Below are 26,225 nucleotides of genomic sequence, written 5' to 3'. Positions count from 1 at the left end.
GTCCGGCTTTTGTTGTGATGGGTTAAAGCTAGCATGAAGCGTGATTGGTGTGTGTGTGTGTGTGTGTGTGTGTGTGTGTGTGTGTGTGTGTGTGTCCCAGGTTCTAGGCACCCCCTTCTTTTGCCTGGGCTAGCCCAGAGCATATCTGTCTGCCCTGTCTTCTGCCCTCCCTCCAGCTATTCCCACAGAGGAGTAGCTGTCACATTCTCTAGGAAGGAGCCAATGAAAGGCTTGTGAGGGTTCCACATTTATTTCACAGGGCATCAGCAGGGCAAGAAGAGGCCACAGAGCTGCAGCAGGTGGCTGGCTGCCCTGGGCTTTGCTGAAGGCCATTCTCAGCCATGACAACTCAGGTCTCTGGAGCCAGCTCCGACTTCCGGGATAGACCAGGCTTCTCTTAAGCAACAGCCAGAGTCTGCTAACGTGCCTGTGGGATTACTTCAGCCTCCTCAGGCTGTCCCATCCCTGTAGGCAGCAGCTTCAGGTGACCCCACACAATCACATACAGTTTCTGGGGAACATACAGGTCCGGGGAACCCCAGTTTTAAGACACTTAACAGAGGAGGAGAATTTCCTACCAGAAACAGCCAGAATATTCTTACACTTGTTCCTGAATCTTTCCTTTCTGAATCTCTGAGGGAGTGGAGCCTGTTTATAAAACTTAGGCTGCATCTGGTCATTTGTACATTGTGGAGACATCAATATCGAATCCAGAATGGCCTTTGGAAGATAGGGGTTCCGCATCTTGGCATTGAGGTCTCTCCCCTGCCGGAATCATCTAGAATGGCCTACGTTCAAAGGTAGGCAATAACCCACCCCACCCCCACCCCCACCCCCCAGTGCTTTAGCTCACAGGGAATCAGGCTCGATCATATTGGTCCTTAAGGTATGGCCTCTGAGCCAGAAAATTCAGCAGTGCTCAGTGAGGAGAAAGGCCCCTTCAAAAATGAGGTAAGGCCTGTAGAAAAGGCCTCCAGGGTTGAGTCACCCTGGGCACCAGGCCGAGCTCCTGCAGCTGCAGCCGGGTGGGCCTGTAGGCCATGAGGCTGCTGTAGGGAGCTGGTGCTCCCTTATGGGGTCTCATGGGGACCAAGAGATCCTGTGGGGCCACGGCTCTCCGGGTACTGTGATAGGGCTGCAGCCTTGGAACCACGGGTGGGATGGGGGCCAGGGGACTGCCCGGCCCTGAAGACGTGGATAGACTCCGGTTGTGGGTGTTGCTGCCAGTCGACAGGCTGCTGAAGGGGTTGGAGGAGGTGCGGTCACTGGCAGAGTCACTGCTGCCACTGAGGCGGCCATTGGGGGCTTCTGGGCCCTTGCTGGATTGGAGTGGGGCGACCAGCCTCGGGGACTTCAGACCCATCAGGGGCTTGGAGGAGGCGTAGAGGCGTCGAAATTCCTCATCAAACAGCTCCACCGCCTGGCCCGTGAACTTGGAGAGGATGTTCCTGTGCACGTGTCCACAGAGCCAAGAGAAGCTGGAGGGGGAGAGGAGACAGGGAAGGACCACAGGATCAGCCTTTGCACGACCCTCAGAGCCGCTCACCAGGGCTACTGTTCCTCTGCACAAGCAGGGACATTTCATCCCGGCAGAAGCCCTGATAACTGGTTTCATTAACCCTGCAAAGCTTTGGCTCCCCTTTGTAAATGGCAGCACTGCGACCAGGACATACTTGCAGAGGAGCCTTTCAGTGGACAGAGTAAATCTTAGGCTTCGAGGTTCCTCACTCTGACAATGCACCCGCCCATCCACTTTGTGCATGCATACACATAGGCAGACACACTCACAAACACTCACACGGACACATAGGCAGATAGACGGATACACACACATACACACAGAGAGACACAGGAAGGCAGACAGAAGGACACACAGACAAATAGGCAGACAGACAAAGACACACACACACCTCAAGGGTCAGAAAATGGCTAAGTGTGGACTGAGTCCTTTCTGCCTCTGCTCTCCTCAGAGGAGTCACCTGATGGGAGCCCGTGTTGGAGCGAGGGGTCTTCAGTGTCCCCACCTATAAGACGGGGTACCTGCCTCCTGCCAATAGTTACTGAGAACACCTCCCCAAACAGGCAGAAAGGTGGCTGAGGTTGGGTGGTCCTGCTGTGTTTCTGTGAAAATCTAAACTGTCCTTCAGGCTCAGAGCAGTGGCACTGGCCTTTTATCTCAGTGCTCTGGAAGTTGAGGCAGGAGGATCACGATGTCTTCCAAACCAGCCTGGGCTATACAATAAGATCCCACAAAATAAGTAAATAATAAAAATGAGTGAATGAATGAGTAAATAGTGCTCTTGAAGGAGGACTTAGCCCATTTTACTTGTTGAGCCATGCAAAATGGGGTACAGGGTGAGCGAGCCCAAGGGGACCTGAGTACCTATAGCTCCAATTTATGAAAGAAAGCCCCTCAAACGCTGAATGCCTTCAAGGACAGGTCCTGACATCCAATTTAAGATGTTAAGAGAAAACAATATACTTAAGGCATTTATGCCTTGTTGTTGTGATTCTCTTACTTTACCAACTATTTTCTTGGATGGAAAACACCCCTCAGAAGCTGGGGGCAAGAGGAGCTAGGGATCCTGGGCTACTTACACAAATGGGCCATCCCTAGGGTAGAGCAGTGCAGGGGGATGGCCAGAAAAAGCCAGCGTCCCCAAAGTGTGGGCAATGCCAGAGCTGATGAGAGAGGCCTCCAGCTTCCAGCCCTCTCTGCCTGCCTGCCTGCTTTGTAGTTCAGTCCTGGCCCCAGACCCCGGGTGCGGCTCCCTACACTGTGAGTCAGGACAGGCCCACACAGGCTGGGATAATCTGTGGAACAATTGGGGTGCTTTGTTTAAATCTCTCCTCCCACCCAAGAGCACCCACAGGCAGGAGAAGCGAGCTTCTGAGGCTGAGCTCAGGACCAGCCAGGAGGCAAGGAAGGAAGCGAACAGGCTTGGCTTAGACTGAGAAACCAATCTTGCAGTGTTGTTTGGAATCAGACACGTTCGAGACACATAGGTGTATAGCATGTTCCACAAAACAAGGACAATAACACCCTAGGAATTTCTGAGGCCAGTGGTTCTCAACCATCCTCATGCTGGAACCCTTTAATACAGTTCTTCATGTTGTGGTGACCTCCAACCCTTAAATTATTTTAATTGCTATCTCATACTGTAATTTTGCTACTGTTTAATGTAAATAACTGTTTTCCAATGGTCTTAGGTGACCCCTGTGAAAGGGTCATTTGACTTCCAAAGGGGTCATGACCCACAGGTTAAGAACTGTTCATTGTCTTGGGCCATTCATGATCCTTCATCTCCTGTGCACATGCTCTTGAGCGTGTATGTATGAGAGCATGTGTACACACACACACACACACACACACACACACACACACACAGTGCATCTGTGTATCACTCGACTTTGCTCATACTTCCCTCACTAAACCCAGGGGAAGAAGTGATGACTCCTGTTTGCTGGGATTGGGCCCTGAAGGCAGGCTTCATAATCTTTGTCTAGTAGCTACCCACTCTCCTTCCTGGTCTCTCTCTCCATGACCTATTTAATGCATGGATCTACTTGTTTTTCTGGCTTACATAATGTTATGAGCATGGCCTGAAATTAAAGCCAGCCTCCTTAAAAATCTTGTTTGTGAATCGTTATTGTTCACGTGTGCATGATCCATTTATGTGCATGGGCAGAGGCCTGCCACGGTGCCTATGTAGAGGTCAGAGGACTGACTTCAGGAGTAGGTTCTCTCCTTCCTGGTTGGTTTGGGGATAGAACTTGATGCATTAGGCTTGCACAAGTACCTTTACCCACTGAGCCATCTCACCAGCCTAGCCTCGTCCTAGGGTCCTGAATTAGGAAAAGTCAGTGTAATGTGTTCTGTGACTACAGCATGTGTGTTAGATACTCCTTCATTGCTAGGACCAAAACGTCCATTGGAGACAAACAAGATTTTAGCCTGTCATGGGGAAGGCACGGCAGTATTCGAGGCAGCTGGAACAAGTGGTGGAGCTGTTGATGCTGAAGGACGGAGGGGAGAGACCTGCGAAAGGCACACCTCATCCGGGCCCCACCCCCCAGGCTCCTCAGCCCTCCTACGGTGGGGAATCAGTCCGGAAACACAAGCCGTGGGGGAACATTTTAGATTCAAACCATACCACCAATCCCTGCCTTCCCACTTTATGGTTAGAAAGTACTTTACTCTTCTATTTAAGTAAATATTTTAATTTTAGTTTGTTAAAAACATATATGGAATCTTTTAGATTTTTCTTTGAATTTTACATTGCTACGATGTGTCCACATTATTGGTTTGTTTGTTTGGTTGGTTGGTTTTTGAGATAGGTTTCTCTTTGTAGCCCTGGCTGTAGACCAGGGTGACCTTGAACTCAGAGATCCACCTACCTCTGCCTCCCAAATGCTGGGATTAAAATGTATGGCACCACTGCCAGGCTCCATTGTTACTTCTTTTGTACTTTTTCTTGACTATATAATATTCCACTGGTCATGTCACTGATGAGGGAGTGCTGGCTTGTTCCGGTCACCAGCAGAACTACTTTAACATTCTCCTGTGTGCCTGCCACATACACGTGAACCAAAGTCTCTTGGATATATGCCCAGGAGCAGAACTGCTGGGTTATAAACCATAAATGTTCACCTCGAGGAGAAAACCCCAAAATTCCAAAGCTAAACAAAGGTGTTTTCGAGTTTTTCAGTGTTTGTTAAAAATCTTACTTATGTCGTCACAGGCCTATAAAATCCCAGCTCCTTGGGAGGCTGAGGAAGGAGGGTAGATTGTTCAAGGCCAGACTGGGCAATTTCGATTGTGTATCAAGACAAAAAGTCAAAAAGAGAAGCTGCAGCTCAGTGGTAGCATTTGCCTAGTATGCATGACACCCTGGGTTCAGTCCTCAGTACCCCAAACCAAAATAACCTCCCCTGGACTCTGACTCTGCACACCCTCCCCATGCTTGCGACCCCAACCAGTGTAGAGAGCAACATGCCTGGTTCACGTAGACTGCCTCTGACCCCACGTTTGCCATGCTTCTCACCCCGCCCTCTTCTCTCCGGCCCAAACAGGTTCCTTCCCCAGACTGCCCCTAAGAAAGTGCTCTTGGTGTGGTTCCAGCGGACACGTGCCCAGTGCTGACAGGCGCACACTGTCTTGGGGAACCTGCCCACACTTCCTGGCACTTCCCCCATAAGCCCCGCAGAAGGGATCATGTATATAGAAAGGAGCCTCGGCTCCTGAGATAATGATGCTCAAGTCATTAAACTAAGGTGCTCATAATGGCGGTTTTTACTTATTCACTACAACCCATCCTTGGGGAGGTCAGAGCACCCTGTATAGGAGACCTAGCTGTGTTGGGCTGGGAAACTGAACTTCCTGTTCGACAAACCCTGCCTGGAGTTGTAGTTAGCACAATACATGAGAATCCACACAATGCCAATTCGTTTTTGTTTTTGAGACGGGGTTTCACTCTGTAGCCAAGACTGCCCAGAACTCACAGCAATTCTCCTGCCTCAACACTCTGGATACTTGGATTACAGCCACCATTTCTAGCATTAATGCCATATAAAAAAAAAAACAAAATGTGGGGGAGGGCATGGTGATGGTAGTTGTGGGATGTGTGTTAGTGTGTATCCTCGCATGCCTCAGCACATGTGTGGAGACCAGAGACCAACCCTCAGGGGTTCGTTCTTTCCTTCCACTGTGGGTTTCAGAAATGGAACTGAGGTCATTGGGCTTATGCTAGACGTGCCTTTACCTGCTGAGCCATCACACCAGCCCTAATACCAACGTCTTAAAGAGATGTTTTTGTGTCTCTATCCCATGCCAGCTAAGTATCTGCCCTTGTCATTTACTTGATCTGCCCGGCAACCTAATGGAGCACGGTTTCATTTTGCCTGGAAGAGGAAGCCGACAGAGGAGTGTTCTGGGCAGGAACATGCGCTAACAAGCTCAAGTTCTTATTCTTTTGAGGGAAGATGTGACATAAGATTATGCTGACCTAGTTTAGAAGCGAAAACAGAGCCAAATTGGAGATTAGATGGTGAAACGGTCCACAGCTGAGAAGTTAAAGATCCACAGCTTGTGTATCCTCTGATGCTGGAGGGCACGGCCCAGTTCTGCTCAGTTCTTTGGTTTCAATTCTCATAGCTGCTTCACAAGAACATTTGTCCGTTTTGTCTGTCTGTCTATACTGCATCTGTCTACCTATATGTCTATGCACGTCTATCTGTCTATCTATCTATCTATCTATCTATCTATCTATCTATCTATCTATCTTCTATCAATCATCTATCAATCAATCTATCTATCTATCTATCATTTATCTATCATCCATCTTTCTATCTCCATTCATTACCTCAGCACATTTCCAAAGGACAATGTCCCTTGACCCTCTCTCTTCCTTGTGACAACTCTAGCCTTGAATAACTGGTGTTTAGAAGAGAGGACAGAAGAAATGGAGAGAAACCATAGACAGCCACTCAGAGGGAATAGCTTATGTAATTTTTAACTGCAGTCTAAAAATTATGCAAGAGTGACTCCATATAGATGCAAAAACATGTTTAAATTAGATCCACCAAGAATAGCAACTTTAGTAAGCTTAAGACTAAAGAAAAGCAAGTGTGGCAGCAGGAGGAGGCCACTTAGTATTTCCAGCAATGACAGCATTACATTAAGTTTTGCTGTCTCTAGACTTGTTTGGTTAGAGTTTCAGGATGGCTGAAGCACTTGGTAGGGAAGTATTTTGGGTCAGTGGACTATGCTGCTTTGTGGGGACTCCTTCCTAGAGTGTCATTAATACACTGAAGACCCCTCTTTGTGTGACTTCTGAAATCCTTAACACTTAAGGGTTTAGAGTAGTAGACCAGCCCTTGTTACCCTGATATGAGAGACTGAAGTTCCTTCCTTCCAGGACACTCATGACATGATTCCTTATGACACCCCAGGGGTACCCTGGGATCAGACATCCTGACACCTCTTTGTAGCCCTAGTCATTTGGAGTCACCCAGAACAGTCAGAGAGAGCACCAACAGATTCTCCCTTCTAATAGAGCTGCTTCCAAGGCACTAGAACTTTTAACCCTTCTTAACTAAATCACCACTACAGCGAAAGGCATATCAGAACAACACACAAAATAACACATGCAATTACATAAATTCAGCTTGCCAATGATGGAGCTCAGAAAAGAAATGTAAAAAGAAAACGTCCCCCGGCATTAAGTGACTCTTAGGAATTCAAAGGGCAGGTCAAGCCTTTGTCTAATGGATATGTGTCTGCAACTGAAGCAGTCAGCGCTCGCCAGATCCCTCCCCAGCCACTTACTCAAGCAGAGTTTATAGAATCAAAGTGGAAAATAGCTCAAATTAATACCCGACCATCCAAGGGTGACTTCCACACTGCTCCAAATATGCAATCTTTATGCCACAACAGCGGATAAAACATATGTAGAACCAAATGGCTTACAGAGGCCCAGGTGTGAAATCCTTACTCCACAATTTCCAAATGAAATGAAAGAGGGTCCTGAATGATAAGGGCTCCAAATGACCCTCGGTTCTCTCAAACCTCTTTACAAATGAGTGGCGACTGCACAGGAAGCACGAACGGTGAGAGTTTATGCACCACAAACCAGAGATTTTCCTTTCCAGATGAAAGAATGAGTTGATAAAAGAAGAGTCTTTTCCCTAACCAGTTTATCAGTGAGACGCATCTTTCTCTTCCTTGTCTGTCTCTGTGACTCTTTATCTCTCTGTCTGTCTTCGTCTGTGTCTGTGTCTCTGTGTCTGTGTCTCTGTGTCTCTCTCTCTGTCTCTCTCTCTGTCTCTGTCTCTCTGTTTCTCTCTCTGTCTCTCTGTCTCTCTCTCTGTCTCTCTCTGTCTCTCTCTGTCTGTCTGTCTCTCTCTCTCTCTCTCTCTCTCTCTCTCTATATATATATATATATATATATATATATAAAATGTATATGCAGCCAACACTGAACCAAGAGAGAGAAAATGTCGGGATCCCTCCAGCTGCTAGGAATTTCCCAGTACTCCAACTGCAAACTTGGCTGGCCAGCCTGGACTTCACACTCCAGCCCAGCTCCCCAGAAACTGTTAACAGTGTTTGGAATCTAAGATCTGCGCCTTGTGGTCACAGAAAACCGGGAGACAAGAATTAACAAAGGGAGGCGAATTCATTTACAGTTTTCGCTAGTGAGAGGAAAGTTTTTAGTTTCTTTCTGCCTCTTTTGTTAACAGTATTGGCGTCTTACAGAAGAGATAAAACAAGACTTAGGAAGCACAGAGAAGCCAAAGAAGGTCCCCACACCATTCTGCGGACAGTAGCAAGCCCTGACAGTCTGGCCTCCACTTAGACTGGACTCACTGCGAGGGGATGAATATAATCTAAACTCAGTGTTCCCCAGGAACCTTGAGAAGCTGGTTTCTGTTTGTCAGGGAAAGCCATCACGTCCCTTGTCTCCTACAGCCTACAACCTCCAGCAATGAGCACCCACCCCAGATTAACTCAGACAAGCTCATAACAGATCGAAGTCCCCATGAGTTCCCAGGTTCTTCCGCCTTGCGACCCCACTTCCTGCGACTCTAACTCCCAGGCTGTTCCCTCCCTCACACACCCCTGCCTGGTCAGCTGCAACCGGTCTCCTTAAAAAGGCAAGGTTCTGACTGCCTTTCGTTGTTCTCCCTGCCCATGAAAGATAGCCCTGACAGTTTGATTTCCCAATAAACCTTTCTTTCTACCCACAGAGTGGTCTAGTTCAGGGGTTTCCCTGTGATTCAGCAGCGAGAGACAGGTAATCGGAACTTTCTGGAAAGTGAGAGCCTTCGCTGGTGCCCAAGCTTCAGCCTGGTCTCTGATCCAGCACGGGATCCCCTGGGGGAATACGCGGCTTTGGAAGCCATTTTCTTCACGGTCCTTGTAATACGTTAACTACTCCGTGGTCCTGTGGAAGGAAAGCACTGATGGGTTCTAACAGGCAAATCTCTCGGGTTAGAGCAACCGTCAGCTCGTCCAGCCGTTGGCTGTAATCGCCTCTTCTCTCTCCATAGAAGCAAAGGAAAATGCTGGAGAATGAGACTCCCAGATCTTATATTGTCAGAAGTTGGGGACTGGGAAAATCCCTGTAAATGGATATACGGTTGAGCAATCTGTGTTACCTCCATACAGGGGAATACTATTTAGCTGTAAAAGGAATAAAACTACTGATGCACATCATAGCTGGCATGAATCTCAAAAACGCTAAGTTAAGTAACAGGATCCAGTCATAAAATACCACGTGCATAACTCCGTGGATATAGTGCTTATGATAAGTAAACTCATCAGAAGACAGACTGGGGTCCTTAGGGTAGGGGAGAGGGGGATTGAGAGTGACTTTTTAAGAATTTCTTTTTGGGGGTGATGAAAACGTTTCATAACTAAACAGTGATGGTTGTACAGGGTTGTGAATGTGCTAACTGCCACTGAATTGAACATTTCAAAATGATTAATTTTAAGTTGTGTGAATTTTAATATAATAATAACAGGAATGGGGGAAAGGGGCTAACTAGGACAGAAGTCCTCACCCTGTGGGTCATGACCCCTTTGGGTTGGAATGTCAGATATCCTGCATATCAGATATTCACATCGTGATCTATAACAGCAGTAAAATTACAGCTATGAAGTAGTAGTAACAAATTTAAATCACCCCAACACGAGGTGGTGGTTATTAAAGGACCATACCATTAGGAAGGTTGAGAGCCACTGAGCCACAGACTCCTTCAGACATGCTCTTGTGTCAAGAGCAACTGTCAAAACCTAACAGTTTGAAGACGCTGGCTCTGTGGTTTGGATAGGGGTAGTGTCTGGCAAAGCCCATGCATTAAGGGCCTTGACTGAGAGCATAGGGCAGTGGTCAAATTTTAGGGGGCTGGATTTAATTAGGAACTGTGGGTTTTTTGGGAACAATTTTAAAAGGCACTGTGAGCAGCTGGAGAGACGGCACCGGCTGCTTTTCCAGAGGACCACGTAGTGGCTCAACCATCTTTAAACTCCACTTCAGGGGATCTGATGTCCTCCCAGGCTTCTGTGGGCACCAGGCACCCCATGGTGCACAGACATGCATACAAGCAAAAGACCCATATACACACGCTAAATAATAAAAAGCAGTGTGACCCCAACTTTCCACGATATATATATATATATATATATATATTTTTTTTTTTTTTTTTTTTTCGGTGTGAGCACTGGCTTCTATTCACAGTCCTACCACAAATGTGACTTCACCAGAGGCGGGGCTGGTCTTTCCAAACTGTAACCTAAAGAAAACTTTTCTCTCTATAAAGCCAGTGATATCGCCTCTGATATTTTGCTGTAAAAATATACAAATGATCTGGGAAAAGGATGTTTGTGTCAGAGCTCAGTGTTGGTCTCTCCAAAATCCACAAGTTAAACGATCCTTGTCCTTAATGAGATGCTATTTTGGGGTAGAGCTTTAGAGAGTGGACCCCTCATGAATGAGGTTAAGTGCCTGTCATGGTTTGAATCTGAAATGCCTTCCAGGGGCTTATCTGTTTGACCTTTGGTTCCCAGACCATGGCACATGTTTGGGAGGTTGTAGAACCTTTAGACAGTGGGGCCAAGCTAGGAAGTGGGTTGCTGGGATGGAGGCCATTAATTAGGAATTACAGCCCAACCTGCATCTAACCTGACCATCCTCTCCTCTTCCAGATCCACTGTGGAGATTAATATTGTATTAATATTGATAGAATCGAGAATCATATAGGAGACAAGCCTGTGCAAGCCTGTGAGGTATTAGCTAAGTTAGGCTAATTGAGATGGGAAGATCCACCTTAACTGTAGGTGGTAGAATTGTGGGCTGGGTCCTGTATTACAGATAAAGGAGAAAGCAAGCTGGGTACCAGCACTCATACTTCCCGTCTCCTGACTATGCACGCAGGTGCCTCAAGCCTCTGCAGCTGTCCCTTCCCCACCATGGGGGATGTATGTACCATGAGCCGGAATAAACCTTTGCTCACTTTAAACTTATTTGGTCCTAGCATCAAAAGGGTTGATGAATGTACCCACCAAGACAAAAAGGACTATGCTGTAAGTTTCTGGTGCCTTACATGAAACTCCAGTCACCATGCCTTCCCCACCATGATGAACTGTAGCCTCCCCATGTCCATGAGCCTAAACAAATCCTTTCCCACTCTGAAATTGCCTTGTCAAGCGTTACACACACAATAAAGAAAAGTAACTCTTGGGCTGGAGAGATGGCTTAGTGGTTAAGAGCACTGACTGCTCTTCCACAGGTCCTGAGTTCAATTCCCAGCAACCACATGGTGTCTCACAACCATCTGTAATGAGATCTGATGCCCTCTTCTGGTGTGTCTGAAGACAGCTACAGTGTACTTATATATAATAAATAAAGAAAAAGAAAAGTAATTCTTACAAAAGGGACAAACGTGCATCGCTTTTACTGAGGGGAGTGAGTACAGCTTTTCCTAGGAAAAATGCTAGAGGCATTTTATAGTATATATTGTTGTTGAGTTTCAAACCTGAGACTAAGGGCTGAGGTGTCTACTTAACATATCAAAGTGGACCTGTCCTTCAAGTCTTCCCAGCATCCCTCACTCCCTACCTGTTACAGGGTATGGCTGTCACTCCCTGTGCTCTCCCTGAACTCTCCAGCCCAGGGGCTGGGCTGCCCTTCCCCCAGAGGCTCTTCCCTCTATAATCCAGACATTTTGGATACCCACCCTTCTTTTATTTTTGGCACTTGGTTCTCTGATCTCCCCTTCCCACATAGCCCAACTCAATCTGGACATGTCCACTCAGGACTCTGCCGGATGTCCCTGACTGCCTATGTCATGTCACATATCTATAATAAAATTTCTTCTCCACCATACCTAGGAGCAGTCATGTCCTTTCCTTTCCTTTCCTTTTTATTTCTTTCTTAAAATTCAATTATAAACATGCATTTGTACTTCAATCTGTAGGAAGGGATCTACATGTGGCTTAGCACCCACATCCCGATACTCTGAGCTAACTTTCTATGTATCAAACATCAGGCCCAAGCTGAATGCAAAACTCAGTGGCCTTGATGAATGGGAGCCTTCCCTCCCACTATACAGAGAGAAATCCTAATGAGGAGAAACAGAACCTCAGGTACGCTGTACCTGACAGGGGCAGGCCACTGTACAGAGGGCTGGACCACCTGGCAGAGGGCTAGACTACCTGACAGAGGGCTGGACCACCCAACAGAGGACTGGACCATCTGACAGAGGGCTGGACCACCCAACAGAGGACTGGACCACCTGACAGAGGGCTGGACCATCCAACAGAGGGCTAGACTACCTGACAGAGGGCTGGACCACCCAACAGAGGGCTAGACTACCTGACAGAGGACTGGACCACCTGACAGAGGGCTGGACAACCCAACAGAGGGCTAGACCACCCAACAGAGGGGCAGACCACCTGACAGAGGGGCAGACCCCCGGACAGAGGGCTAGACCACCTGACAAAGAACTAATTTAGAATGATAGATTTTGTTCTTTTTCCCCTATAATCTGCTGGCTGAAGATGAGATAGGAGACATGTTTGGGATGGTAATCCACAGTCTCCTCAGTAAAGATTTATTTCTGACATTTTTGGTTTTGCCTAGATGCTAGGTACCAAAGGCTACTAATAAAAAGACAATAGTCTGAGAGCCCTTGTCAGACACTATATTGGTTACCAGTTTGACTCTGGACTTCCTAGCCTTCAAGACTGTGAGACATAAATTGATTTATTAATAAACTACCCAACTTGACAGTATTTTTGTTATAGCTCCACAAGTAGAGTGAGACATTATGCAGACACTAGTGATATCAATGTCATGAAAAGTAAGATGTACTAACATGCGTAAACAAGCCAAAGAAAGCTCATTTTCTACGTATTCTTCCACCATTTCCCTTTCTGCTCACTTATCCTTCCCTGAGTGAGGGTTCAGCAGGCCCCTCAGCGGTGGCCTCCCCCTGACTGCAAAATGGAATCTCTGATTCTTCAGCATCATTGAATTAAAGGGATAGCCAGATATTTAGTGTCCAAGTCTTGACGTGTTTTTAAAACTAATGGAACCCCTAAAGAAGACATGCAAAGGGTCCACAAGCACAGAGGGGGCAGACCACATTCTCAGCCCACAGGAAAACTCAAACCAAACAACAAAGAGAGAGTGTGTATGTCCAGGGTGACTGGAACAGAGGGACAACCAATAACAGGCATTGTCCAAGATCAGAGAAACTGGGGCCTTCAGACACTGGAGAAACACACGTGAGACAGCTACTTCACCACAGATCTCTATCAGTTCACCACAGATAGAAACCTCAAGTTAATACCCAGCATCTTTAGGAACACACTCAAGAGAATTAAAAATAACTCCACAAAAAAACCGGTACACCTGAATTACTCACAAAGTTGGAAAAGTGGGAACGACCCAAATTCACTGCATCCCCTGCAGAGTGGATAAACAAAATGTGGTATGCCCATACCGCGTGCCATTGAGACACTACGCTCAGGGAAAGAAGCCAGTCTCAGGAGACCACATCTATAGCTCTATTCACACAAACAGTCTACAGGAGGCTAACCCATTGAGACAGGAAGTAGATTTGTGGTTACCCAGTGAACCAGTTCTTAACTGGTTCTGGGTAAGTAGATCTGGGAGTGGCCGCCAGTAGGAATGGGGTTTCTTATGGTGACAATTGACAATTGACTATGTTGACGATTAAACAATGATGTAAATAAGCCAAGGGAACTGCGCATTAAGTAGGTAAACTGTGTGTGAATACATTTTGGTAAATCAGCTGTATTAAAACAATAAAAGTTTGGAAGGGAAAGGCTCAGTTAGTAAGCAGCCTACTATGAGGAACTTACTTAGCATCCCTTGCACCCCTGTGAAAAAGCCAGGCGTGGTCACATGTGTGGGTAAACCAACCCAGGGAGGGTGGAGGCAGAAAGATCCCTGGAACTCACTGGCCAGCTACTGCAACCATGACTGACTACTGGGTTCAGCGAGAGAGCCTGTCTCAAAAGCTAAGGCGGAGAGCCAGGAAGAAGACACAACAGCCTCTGACCTCCATAACATATTCCTCCAACTGTACACATGCATGTGTACTCACATATACAAAATAAAAAAGTTAAAAGCAAAGTGGGTCATGCCCACACACAACAAAACAAACCTACTGTCTTATAACTATCCCTAAGAGACCTGGGAGAGTAAAAATGAAGTCTATGTCCAATTTCAGTATCAGATGAAACCAGTACTCACCTGTATGATCCGGATAAGACAAACCTCCAGTCTGAGATGATGAACTTCTCTTGGATTTGGCCCGAAAATTTCCTGCCTGACTTGGCACAGTACACCTCCCCCTCCACACTCCTGATGGAGATGTTCTGTGGGAGGCAAAGTGAAGGCATCATTTACTAACTGCACATTTACTGATAAACGTGCGGGCTACGACTGAACATGTACCCCCAACTCTATGTTGAGACATAGTCTCCAGTGCAGTGGTTCTGGGAGGCTGGGCTTTGGGAGGTAATCAGCTCATGAGGGTGGGGTCTCATAAAGGGATTAGGGGGCCCTATGTTTTTTTGTTTTTTGTTTTTTTGTTTTTTGTTTTTTTGTTTTTTGATTCTTTTTTTTCGGAGCTGGGGACCGAACCCAGGGCCTTGCACTTCCTAGGTAAGCGCTCTACCACTGAGCTAAATCCCCAGCCCCTAGGGGGCCCTATGTAATAGAGCTCCCTCATTCTGTATGCCATGTGAAGTACCGTCATTTACACACAAGGCAGAGCAACTCACCAAACACTGACTTTGCAGATATTTTTATCTTTGATCTCTCTGTCTCCAGAACTGTGAGAAATCTCAGTTGTTTATAAGCCACCTGGTCTATGACAGTCTGCCACAGCAGCCCAAACACACAGAGACAATTTGCATAGGAAATTGGAAGGATGTTCACCAAGACTTTATCTAAGCTTGGAGAGATTTTGTATCATTTACATTTTTTGTTGGCTTAGTTTTTCAAGTTTTTTTCCATTGCTCTGGCAATAGATGGTAATGAGGGAAAAAAGTAGAATTCCAACAAAAATAAAGCAGCAAATAAAAGAAAGACAAGGATTTGATGGTCCAATAAGACCCTTGTCTAGGCCTCATGGGCCACAAAGGGTCTGCATTACAGAGAAGCAAGTCTGTAGGTAGCTTTAGTGACAGGAATTCTTTACTGTAAGCTGATCAGAGAGCTGGCCAAGTATAACAAGAGGAGATAGGGGTGTGAAGGCCCCATGGATTCTGGACCATTTAGAGAAAAGGTGTTCACAACCCCAATACCAACTCTGTTTATATCTTGGTCTCCTTGGCAGCATCTGGTGACCATGCCTCAGATGGCTCCCATGGAAGACAGTAGAAATGACAAATCAGGGATGTGTGGAGATTTACTTTAGTTTTATAGCCAAGGACTGTGGAATATGGCCAGGATCCTAGTACTGCCTGTCCATGGTCACCCAGCTCTGGGAAGGATACTCCGGTTCTTCCAGAAGCCCCTCCTAACATCTTGGTGGCAAGAGTATACATCCACTGCTCTGTAGGTGTGGCCCATGAAGGCAAGGCCTGCTCCAATGCTCTCAGTCTATTATAATGACCCTTTGTGGAGAAATAGAGACCCAGAGAATTCTAGGCAGACCTCGAGGGACTGGCTGTAGACAGGGGCATCAGGAGGGACTCCTGAACCTATCTGCCTCCCATCAGTGTGGAAGGGATGGCTTTTTTGGAAGCTGATGATGGGTCTGAGCTGGAGGGGAGATGTCAGAGGAACCCAGGGTCACACATCAGCTGTTCAGCTAGACCCAAGCATGAATGAAACTCTTGACCTCAACTCAATGCTCTCAAGTTTGTGTGACTAATTAAATTCCCATGTCTGTGCTTCTTTTCTTCCCACCAGAAGAGGGAAATGTGTGTGCTTGAGTACACATGTTCAGGGAGGATCCAGTTAAAACTAAGAGCACCAACTTCTTAGGGTCAGGGTGCTCAAAACACATCTTTCTCTCTTTTTGCTTTGTTTTTGTTTTTTAAAGACGAGGTCTCAGTATTTGCTCTGGCCGTCCTGGACCTCACTGTGTAGACCAGGCTGGACTTGAAGTCACAGAGATGTGCTTGCCTCTGCCTCCCAAGTGGTGGGATAAAAAGCAGGTACCACCACCATCCTGCCCTCAAAGCACACGTTACTGCTCCATTGAGTAGCTCTGTGACGTCAGGTCTATCAACTTTGTTCCCAAAAGTGATCAAAGGAAAGGAAGAGGTAGCCTGCTTATTGGCAGCACTCTAAAACTTCAGAGGCCTATACATCCATTCATCAAGGTCAAAGGATTATGGGTGGAAATAGTGGAAATCTCCTCCGGGTCAGAGTCTAACAATAACCTTCAGGATTCTCTCTCCCTCTTTCTTCATCACTACTGTTTCATAAGCCATGGACTCTGTATAGCATAGCATAAGGTGGAAGAGGGCTGGTTGGCCTATATGGGAATTTGAGCAAGAGGTGACTTCTTTGAGATATTGAGTTAGGGCATAGCTACCACTGTCCTATCTGATGGATACAGAACACCCTTAGAGCTGTCACCGAACTCCTACCTTGAGATGAATATCAGAGATCTGGATTTTGTCACACATCTCCTGGAAGAGCTTCACACCTCCCTGATCCAGAAGCACACAGACAAATACCCCACGCTTGTTGGCTGCCTCTAGAATGTCACAAAAGATCTCCACATCCGTGAACACATCCATCAGGATGGCCAGGACCTGGGTCAGGAGAGAGGACTCCGTTACCAAAGAAGTCAGAGCAGCTCGACCAGATTGCAGCTGAAACTTCTAAATGGCTGAGCTGGAGGGAGGGGATTGGGTAGGATAGAGGAGGGTCTGAGAGGGCAGGGTTAGAGGAAGGGGAAGGAAGAGACAAAGGGGAGGGCCTGCTCCTGTCTTGGCCCCACTGTACCAGACTAGGCATGTCTTTGCCTCTGTGGCGAGTTGGAGTGAGAAGTGCAAAAAAGCAAAACAAACAGGCAGCTTAGCAGGCTCAGAGGAGAGAAAGAAAACGGAATGGTGTCCCTGGGCATTTGGAGGTAGAAGGCACATGAGACTAGTTTTTTTGTTTTTTCTTTTTCTTTTTCTTTTTTTCGGAGCTGGGGACCGAACCCAGGGCCTTGTGCTTGCTAGGCAAGCGCTCTGCCACTGAGCTAAATCCCCAACCCCGAGACTAGTTTTTTGAGTGTTCTTAATCTTTTAAATTTTATTTGTTTCTCTCTCTCTCTCTCTCTCTCTCTCTCTCTCTCTCTCTCTCTCACACACACACACACACACACACACACACACACAGAAGAGAGAGAGAGAGAGAGAGAGAGAGAGAGAGAGAGAGAGAGAGAGCACAGAGACAGGTAGCTTGTGCCTTTGTGTGAATGTAGAGGTCAGAGGGCAATGTGTGGAGCTGGTTCTCTCCTGCCACTCTGTGGCTCTCAGGGATTGAACTCAAATTCTCAGGTTTGGTGGCTGAGCCATCACACTGTCCCCTAATGCCTCCCCACCCTGGCCCTGGAGTCCTCATACACAACAACAACCATGTAGAAGAACCATGTTCACATTAGATGAACGAGTTGCCCCAGTAGGATGGCAGAGTCTTGGTGTCCTAGCAGCCTCTGTGTCGGCAGTCTCCTCAGCACTTGGCTGAGGTACCCTACAAAGAGGAGGCGTGAGGAGGAGTGCGGGCCCACCCAATCTCCATGCCTTCTTTTTCTGTCAACAGCACTCCAATTAGATTTGAATGGATCCTCAGCAGGAGACCAAGGCCAGAGCAATGGGAGCACTGCATCCCTCCCTGGCCTCAGAGACTGGTCCAGAGATGGTTACAGCATCCATCTTGTTCTAATGAGGACTGCTCCAGGTCATTTGTTGGAACTCTTGAGAAAAGGAGACATGTTTGTTTGTCCATTGGTACTCCACCTAGTTGTTTAGTTAGTAGTTGATGAGCTACAGATCCAGTGTGCTGCTCCTTGTGGAAAGCATGCACAAAGGTTAAGCCACCCTGGAGAAAGCAGGACCAGGCGGTGGGCGTGGATCCTCAGCAGCCGTACCTGAACGCCTGGGTTCAGCTGTACCTGAAGCCCCCTGAGTGCTGGGATTACAGGGCTCCACCCCTGTGCCAAGCTACTTCTGACCTTCCCACAAAGGATGTCAACAAATCTCTTTCAGTTTGCTTGGATTTATTGATTCCCCTTCCGAATACCTAAGTTGTGGTATATTGACAATTCCATTATCAGGAAGCCATTTTAAAAGATCATTATGATGATTGTGTTAAAATTGCAAGACCTGGTGGCATGCAACAAATGTGTGTTAGTAACAAGTGAAATGAAAAGAAAAAAAGGGTGGGGGGCGCTGGAGACATGGCTCAGTGGTTAAGAGCACTGACTGCTCTTCCAGAGGTCCTGAGTTCAATTCCCAGCAACCACATGGTAGCTCACAACCATCTGTAATGGGATCCGATGCCCTCTTCTGGTGTGTCTGAAGACAGCTAATGTGCACTCAAATTAATAATAATAATAATAATAATAATAATAATAATAATAACAATAATAAAACCATTTTAAAAAAGAAAAGAAAAAAAAAGCAAAATAACCCAAATGTCATCTCCCTTGTAACCGCCACAGATAGTAGTCATGACAGGAGGGGCGGTAGAGTTTCTTCTTCAGCATTAGATGTTGCTGTTTGCCAGTGAAAAGTCCCTCACAGGCTCAGAAGCTTGGACACCTGATCACCACCAGATGGTGGGGAGTTTGGGGGAGGTTGTAGAACTTTTGAGACTCTTTTCTCTCAGCACAGATATAGCAACATTGTTTCATTGTCTTAGGAATAATAAGTCCATGTGCGAGCATGGGCACTTTGTTTCATTTTGCTGTGGGAGCGTGGGCACTTTGTTTCATTTTGCTTTGAGTCTCACTGTGCAGCCAAAGCAAGCATTGACTTGCAGTCTTTCCACTTCAGCCTCCAAGTGCTGGGATTACAAGCCTGTGTCAGTATGCCCTGTGACAATGTCTTTTTGCTCTGTTTGTTTTGAAAGCGCTAACAACTGGGAGGTAGCAAGGGAAGAGAACACCTCATCTCATGGGTGGGCCAAGGAGGTGCTTGGGCCCTGTGTAGGTTGACTACTTTGCTGATGGGGATATCTGTGCAAGGGAGGGGACGATGGAGAAGTTACTCTTGAGCAATCAGGGCCCATACTCCATTAGAACTATGATTGGTTGTCACACAGCCGAAAGTGTGTAAACTAAATTTATAAACACTCAAATGTCCAGGGTCTTTTTTCTCTGTTGTGAGATAGTACTTCCCTTCCAAGGCCTAGACAGAAGACACCATGCCCTTTCCAGAGTAGCAGAGCTGTTTCTCTGAGATAGTATTGGTGACAGGTTTATAAAAATAAAACATTTTGGGGTTGGGGATTTAGCTCAGTGGTAGAGCGCTTGCCTAGGAAGCGCAAGGCCCTGGGTTCGATCCCCAGCTCCGAAAAAAAAGAACAAAAAAATAAATAAATAAAACATTTTGATTTATAGGTTATAGATGCTTGCTGAGATTGGTACACAACATTTGGGTCTATTTCATTTGCTTCTTGTTGGGATGGGCTTCCAGCTGGGTTAATCTAAGGCCAGTAATTGCCTTGAGTTACTCTTCTTAAGCTCCCTTCGTGGTGGCTGGGGTGGGGAGGTGTCATTTTAAAGAGTGTAGTGTGGGGGTTGGGGATTTAGCTCAGTGGTAAAGCGCTTGCCTAGCAAGCACAAGGCCCTGGGTTCAGTCCCCAGCTCTGAAAAAAAGAAAAAAGAAAAAAAAAAGAGTGTAGTGTGGTAATCTTAAAGAGTAGAGACTGCAATTCCTCCCACCAAAAATATATGGTCATAGCCTAAACTGTAAAGGAGACTTCATTTGGGAAAAAGTCTTTGAAGATGGAATTAAGTGAGAGACCTGAAGGTGAATTCTTCCCAGATTACTCAGTGGGCCCTGGATCCAATGACAAGGGGTAACAGAGAAAGTGGATTTCCATGGTGCAAGACCAGAATCTCAGCCGAGGTAGGAAGATCATGGGTTCTGGAACAGCCTGGGATGCATACACCCTGCACCAAAACAAAAGACAGCAGAGGGGAGAAGCAAGGAGAAGAGGGAGAGACCATATAGAGACAGAGAGAGAGATTAGAGTTGGGTAGCCAAGAGGCCTGAGCCTCCAGAGGCTGGGAGATGGCAACAAGGATTCTTTCCTGGAGTTTGGAGACAGTAAGGCCCAGCAAGTACCACCATGCCATCTTTTTGGCTTCCAGAACTGTCTGAGAATACATTCCTTTTTTTTTTTTTTTTTTTTTTTTTTTTTTCGGAGCTGGGGACCGAACCCAGGGCCTTGCGCTTCCTAGGTAAGCGCTCTACCACTGAGCTAAATCCCCAGCCCATGAGAATACATTCCTGTTGTTCTAAGCCACCAAACAGTAACAACAGCAAAGGTTCAATGAACACCTACTGTCAGCCCAGGTTTGTCTCACGTGACTTCCTCAACATCAGTCCCCAGTTTCCCAGGGTGAAGCTGGGGGTGCAGACAGATTTCCACACCCACAGGACGGGGATGTGGTCAGAGCTACCTACGCCCCAACCAGGAAACCCATGCCCTCAACATTCTGCTCCACACCCACAAGGACTCTTGATTGTCTTTTTTGTCTGTCTGTCTGTCTGTGTACAACAGTGACAACCCAAGGGAAGAAGGGTAAAGAAGGAATATTCTAGAATTAAAAACATTTCAGTTCTGTTTCCCTACTGGCCCTGAATTTGACTAGTAAACTTCACACACACACACACACACACACACACACACACAGCATCCTGTTGCACTCTTAACAATTATCAATGATCATCAAGAATTTTTGTGTATGGATAGTATACCTACTGAGATGAGAAACTAAATCTGAAAAAAAATGGCTTTTTGCTATTTTAAATTATTAGTAATCAATCCCATTATAAAATAAATACCATAAAACAATAGGTTCCAGGAAATAACTATTTTCAAAAGCTGTAGTAGGTAGCATGACCTTGTTCCTCATGTGTTGTATGTTTGTGTACTGTGCTGGGGACAAAACCCAGGACCTCCCACATTCTAAGCAGCCCCCAAACCTGACGCTTTACATTTTTGCTAATCTACGTTTGCCTGCACAGAGCACAGCAGTTTCTCTTATCTTCCACATCAGTCGAGGCATCACACTGTGAATGGAAGCATAGAAAACAATCTTTGAACCAGGGTTAGGGGACTAAGACGTAGTTCCAATGATAGACCGCCTAGTATGCAGGGAGCCCCATGTTCAATTCCTGGCAGTGCCTAAACTGGGTGTGGTGGTGCATGTCTGTAATCCCAGCACTTGAGAGGCAGAGGCAGGATGATCAGGAACTACATGAGATCCTACATCAGGGGGAACAAAGAGAATGTCTTCTTCCCATGCAGATAAGTGCTCAGAAAAAGCAGAGCCTCACAGAATCACTAGGAAGTCTCCGGGACCCTCAGGGTCTTGTGACCCAGTTGGGGAAATGCTAGTCTTACTCTTACATCCAATGTAAAGGCACACACAGTCGCTGGCCTTACAGCCTCTATCCTTGACCTTGTGATGCCTTGGGGTCCCAATGGATCTCCCCACCTCCAGGATACATGCCCTCCTCTGACCAACCTGACCTTTGCACTTGGCTTCTCTCGACCTGGAATTCTCCTTTCCTTCTCTACCTGGAAAATACTTACTCAGCCTCTGACTGTCAACTGAGAGGCAGCAGCCAGCCTTAGTCACAGTCTTCTAGGTACTGAGCTTTGCCCCACCTGAAGCTTGACCCACACAGCAGCACATTCCAATCCCTCCTATAGAGGGAGGCAGCAGACAGAGGCTTCCCCAAGGCAGGGGGAGCTCCATTTTGCTTTGCTATCCTGGGCTGGGTGGAGTGAGGGAATTCAGCTTGAAGGGAAGGAGGGTGGATCCTGCTTCTTAGGGTGGGGAACACTCTAGAGAGGACTTGCCAAGCTGCTCCTGAGCCTGCCTCCCTTTCCTTTCAGGGTCTGCCCTTATAGAAGATGGGGGAGCTCTAGCTTTCCCCCTTCTTATCACCTACCTCCACGACAGATGTGACTGGATCCATCTCTGCCATCATCTCTGTGGGGACAACCTTTTTGTCTATGTCTCTGCCTGCCTGCTTGTCTCTCTGTCTCTGTCTGTCTGTCTGTCTGTCTGTCTGTCTGTCTGTCTGTCTCTCTCTCTCTCTCTCTCTCTCTCTCTCTCGTGTGTGTGTGTGTGTGTGTGTGTGTGTGTGTGTGTGTGTGTGTGTGTGTTATTGGCAGCATGTGCTCTCATACGAACTTTGCGTGTCTGAAGGATATAGCAAAGTCAGCCTGTAGGTATCTGGTAGGCAATAAAAATGGATGAAGCTTCAGTCGGCTCAGGCCAACAGGGAGATTTAGGGGATTGTGGCAGAGGTGGCCTAGCCAAAGAGGTCACCATAACTTGCTACAAAGGACCCAGGTCTTCCTACCTGCTAAATGGAACCAGAAGTCCACACTTTTAGGTGACACCTTCTGATGTTCCAGTGTCCTAAAATCCATACCATGCTATGTCCTACAAAGAACCTCAGTAGGACTTGGGTGGGGATACCCTGCCAAGGGGGGAGAAGGAAGAAGGGAGACCAGACAGGGAGCTGGGCTTCCCAGCTAACCTTAGCTACTTCCCAGGGTGTTGCACTGGTCCTGGAGTCCGGGCTCTGGCTGAGGATTCCCAGGGCACCGGCCCCACCCTCAAGAGAGCAGCACTAGTACACTTAGCAGTACCCCAAAAGGAATCTCAGCTCGGCATGGCACTTGCCTGAGGTGTCACAGGTTAGCCCTCCTGACGGCCTGCCTGGGCCCTTCTGTCAAGGCGTGATTTCATCATGTCATGAAATAGTTCCCGAGCAGACCTGCCACACAGTGGCTCCACCCAATGAGCCACCATTTCTATTAAATTTTCTATTTCTATTTAAATTTTCAGAACTCTGATTCTTTACAACCCTTCAGGTCCCCAGCCTTGGTGGCTTTCCCCAGAACTTTAAAATTGAGCCCAATATGGATGTCTCCTGAGAGGCTCTGCCGGAGCCTTACAGATACAGATGAGGATGCTTACTGCTAACCATCAGACAGAGCATGGGGACCCCAATGGAGGAGTTAAAGGACTGAAGGAGCTGAAGAGGTTTGCAACCCCACAGGAAGAATAATAGTACCAACCAACCAGACCCCCCAGAGCTCCCAGGGACTAAACCACCAACCAATGAGTACACATGGAGGGTACCCATGGCTCCAGTCACATATGTAGCAGAGAACGGCATTGTCTGGCATCAAATGGAGGAGAAGCCCTTGGTCCTGTGAAGGCTCTTTTCCCCAGTGTAGGGGAATGCCAGGGTGTTGAGGTAGGAGTGGGTGGGTGGAAGGAGGAGCATCCTCATAAAAGAAGGGGGAGGGAGAATGGGAGAGGAGGGGGATTGGGAAAGGGGATAACCTTTGAAATGTAAATACGTAAACTATCCAATAAAAAAAAAGGCATACAATGTTGGGACCCTGGGAGGGGATCCAGTCATGACCCCAGGACCATGATAGCTAGGAGTGAGCACAAACATTAATGTGTGCTTTATGAAACAGACAGACAGATGGACAGACAGACAGACACACACACACAGAGAGAGAAAGAGAGAGAGAGAGAGAGAGAGAGAGAGAGAGAGAGAGAGAGAGATCTTTATTGACCCCCCCACCCCCCATACTGGGGATTGAACTCTTCTATGCTAAACAAACCCTCTACCACAGAGCCACACCCCCAACCCTGAATGACAGATTTCTCTCCTCCTTGGCGTTCACTCTCTCCCTTGCCCCTCTGCAGTTTCAGGAAGGAGGGGTAGGTAGGCTCAACTCTGTGCACCAGGGAAAGAAGAGATAGCAGAGAGTGACCCTGTCTACCCAGCCCCCAGTTGACACTGGCAACCACAGCAGACCCGTGTACTCCTGACCCATCTGCCTCGATGGGATGTCTGAAGTCCTGTCATCTGGGCCCACGTCCTGAAGGACTTTGCATGGGCACTCCCGGGAGAGGGGGGACTTTCTCTGAATCCCTCCTTACCTCGTTTTCTGCTTAGATAGAGCTGCCTGATACAGGGGTTACGGGGTCACCTGTGGGCAGCTGTATCTAAATAGAGGTCGAAGGACAAAGGGACAAGGATATATCCCAATGAAGTCCCCCACACCCCTTCATTTGGAAGCACAAAAGAAAGGGTAGCATGAATCCAAGTAAAAAAAAGCAGGGGTGGTGGAGGGACCAGGCAGAGTCTACAAAGTTGTGAAGCCAGAGGCCAGAGCCTCAAATCTGCAGGGGACTCGGGGTTGAGTAGCAAGCAGTAGGAAAGGGGTTGGGGAGCACTGGAAGGGGTTTATTCTTCCCACAGGAGAGCCTAGAGTGCCAGGGATAGGTGTTAGTGGCTTAGGACCCAGGTTGTTACAGGGATCAGGGGGTCTGTGCTCCAGGGCAAGCCTATGAGAACAGGATGCAGTACTGCCCCTAGCCCTGTTCAACCAGCCCCGCTCCATCCAGCAAGACGCCAGCTCTGCGTGGGTACCTGGCTGGCCCGGGAGATGCAGCGGCGGACCAAGTCTCTGATGTTGTTGTGTTTGTCCATCTGGAAGTAGACAGTGGCGGTGGACTTTTCCTTCATGTAGGGCTTCTCAGCCAAGGTCCAGGTGTGTAGCAGAGCAGGTTCACTGCCTTCCGAAGCCACAGGGAAGTAGGTACCTGATTGTAAAGAGCAGGAGTCCAGTCCTCTGGGTCCTGACTCGGTCCCTCCTGCAAGATCTGGGGCACCGGGGGGCTCCTTGGCCTGATCCTGAATGTACTGGGCCTCTGCCGAGGACAGGAAGTCTACCTCTCCTTCCTGGCTGAGAGCGCGCCAATAAGCCTCTGGACCCCCATCCAAGAGGGCATCTGTGGCCAGCCGGGCGCTCTCATTATCACTAAAATCAGCTCTGGCTGGCCGGATCCACTGGTTCTTGACATCTTCCAGACGTTTCCGGATCTTGCCCACATGCCTTGACCGGCTCATGCTGCCGCGTCTCTCAGTCGTGGAGGGGTGGCCAATCCTGGAGCTCTTCCAGATGTAGGGAGAATGCAGACAATGCCAGGGAGGAATCGGGCTCCCAGTATTCCTAGGAAGACGCTATGGGCTTCCCATACTGGCTTGCAGAGTCCTGTCTTCCCCTCTTGCCTACTTGGAAAAATGATTCTTACTGCCCCAACAATGCTTCATAGGGATCCTCACCTGCAGCCCAGGGATTGGTTTATCTCTGAAAGCCACCACCCTGCCCGCAAGTCAGAGGGCTCATCAGTCAACGCCTTGGCACAGTCAACCATGGGATATTTCCTCTGCTTCAGCCTCAGGCTGAGCCGGCTTTCCCACCTGGTTGCACAACGCGGAGGGCCTGGAAGCCCTCGGGCCTTTGTAACAGTGAGGATCCACCCCTCTAGCCCCACAGAACCAGCCCAAGGGATAGACAGGACCAAGGAGGACTGTGCTCTGGGCTTTGTGCTCCTTGGCTCAAACTCTGTTGGGTTCATATAAGGCCAACAAAAACTTCCCCAGGAACCCCTCCTTTTCTTGCACACTCCCTCCCCATCCCCTGAAAGAGTGTCTATATAGTATTTGCCATTGACCTATTTGTCCAGTCTGAAAAGAGTTTCCAGGTCAGGGGATCATGCCAACCTTTGGGGAGTGTGGCCGCTGGTCGAGCTACTGTTTGATGGCCTGGGAACCTACGGGATCCATCTCGGGGCTGAAGGAGGGGCACCCTCTATGAATGAACTCTGTGACCTCTGAGGGAGTAACCTATGCTTTCTCTCCAGACCAGATCCCAGCCTGCTGTGGGATAGAACATGTGGGAGCCTGACTGGCTTGAATTGGGCTCTGCAGGAAATAGGCTAAGATGAGAGGATAACAGGCATCTTGGAAGGGGACTCCAGAGAGCAAATGTTGAGTGGGTCAGGGGGAGTTGAACAGCATGGAGTGGCACTTGTCTTGGTCATGGACATGATAGGACACACAGGGGCTCAGTTCTCGGAGAACTGTGTGATAGGATAGAGTCACACCTCAGCTTTCCAAC

General features: G+C 47.7%; 1 protein-coding gene across 1 annotated transcript; it reads right to left on the bottom strand.

Moving 5' to 3' along the window:
* Positions 1–940: 940 nt before the first annotated feature.
* Sack1a (scaffolding CK1 anchoring protein A) lies at positions 941–25,333 on the bottom strand. The gene is made up of 4 exons (NM_001130576.1): positions 24,692–25,333; positions 16,640–16,807; positions 14,286–14,410; positions 941–1,478 (listed from the first exon to the last, which is right to left on the bottom strand). Exons 1-4 carry the CDS (start codon positions 25,169–25,171, stop codon positions 941–943), a joined length of 1,311 nt encoding a protein of 436 aa, NP_001124048.1. The 5' UTR covers positions 25,172–25,333.
* Positions 25,334–26,225: the final 892 nt, after the last annotated feature.

Source organism: Rattus norvegicus, chromosome 7, assembly GCF_021556685.1.
Source record: "Rattus norvegicus strain SHRSP/BbbUtx chromosome 7, alternate assembly SHRSP_T2T, whole genome shotgun sequence".
Taxonomy (NCBI): Eukaryota; Metazoa; Chordata; class Mammalia; order Rodentia; family Muridae; genus Rattus; species Rattus norvegicus.
Note: the sequence above shows the minus strand (reverse complement) of the source record. Positions and strands in the feature narration are given on the sequence as shown.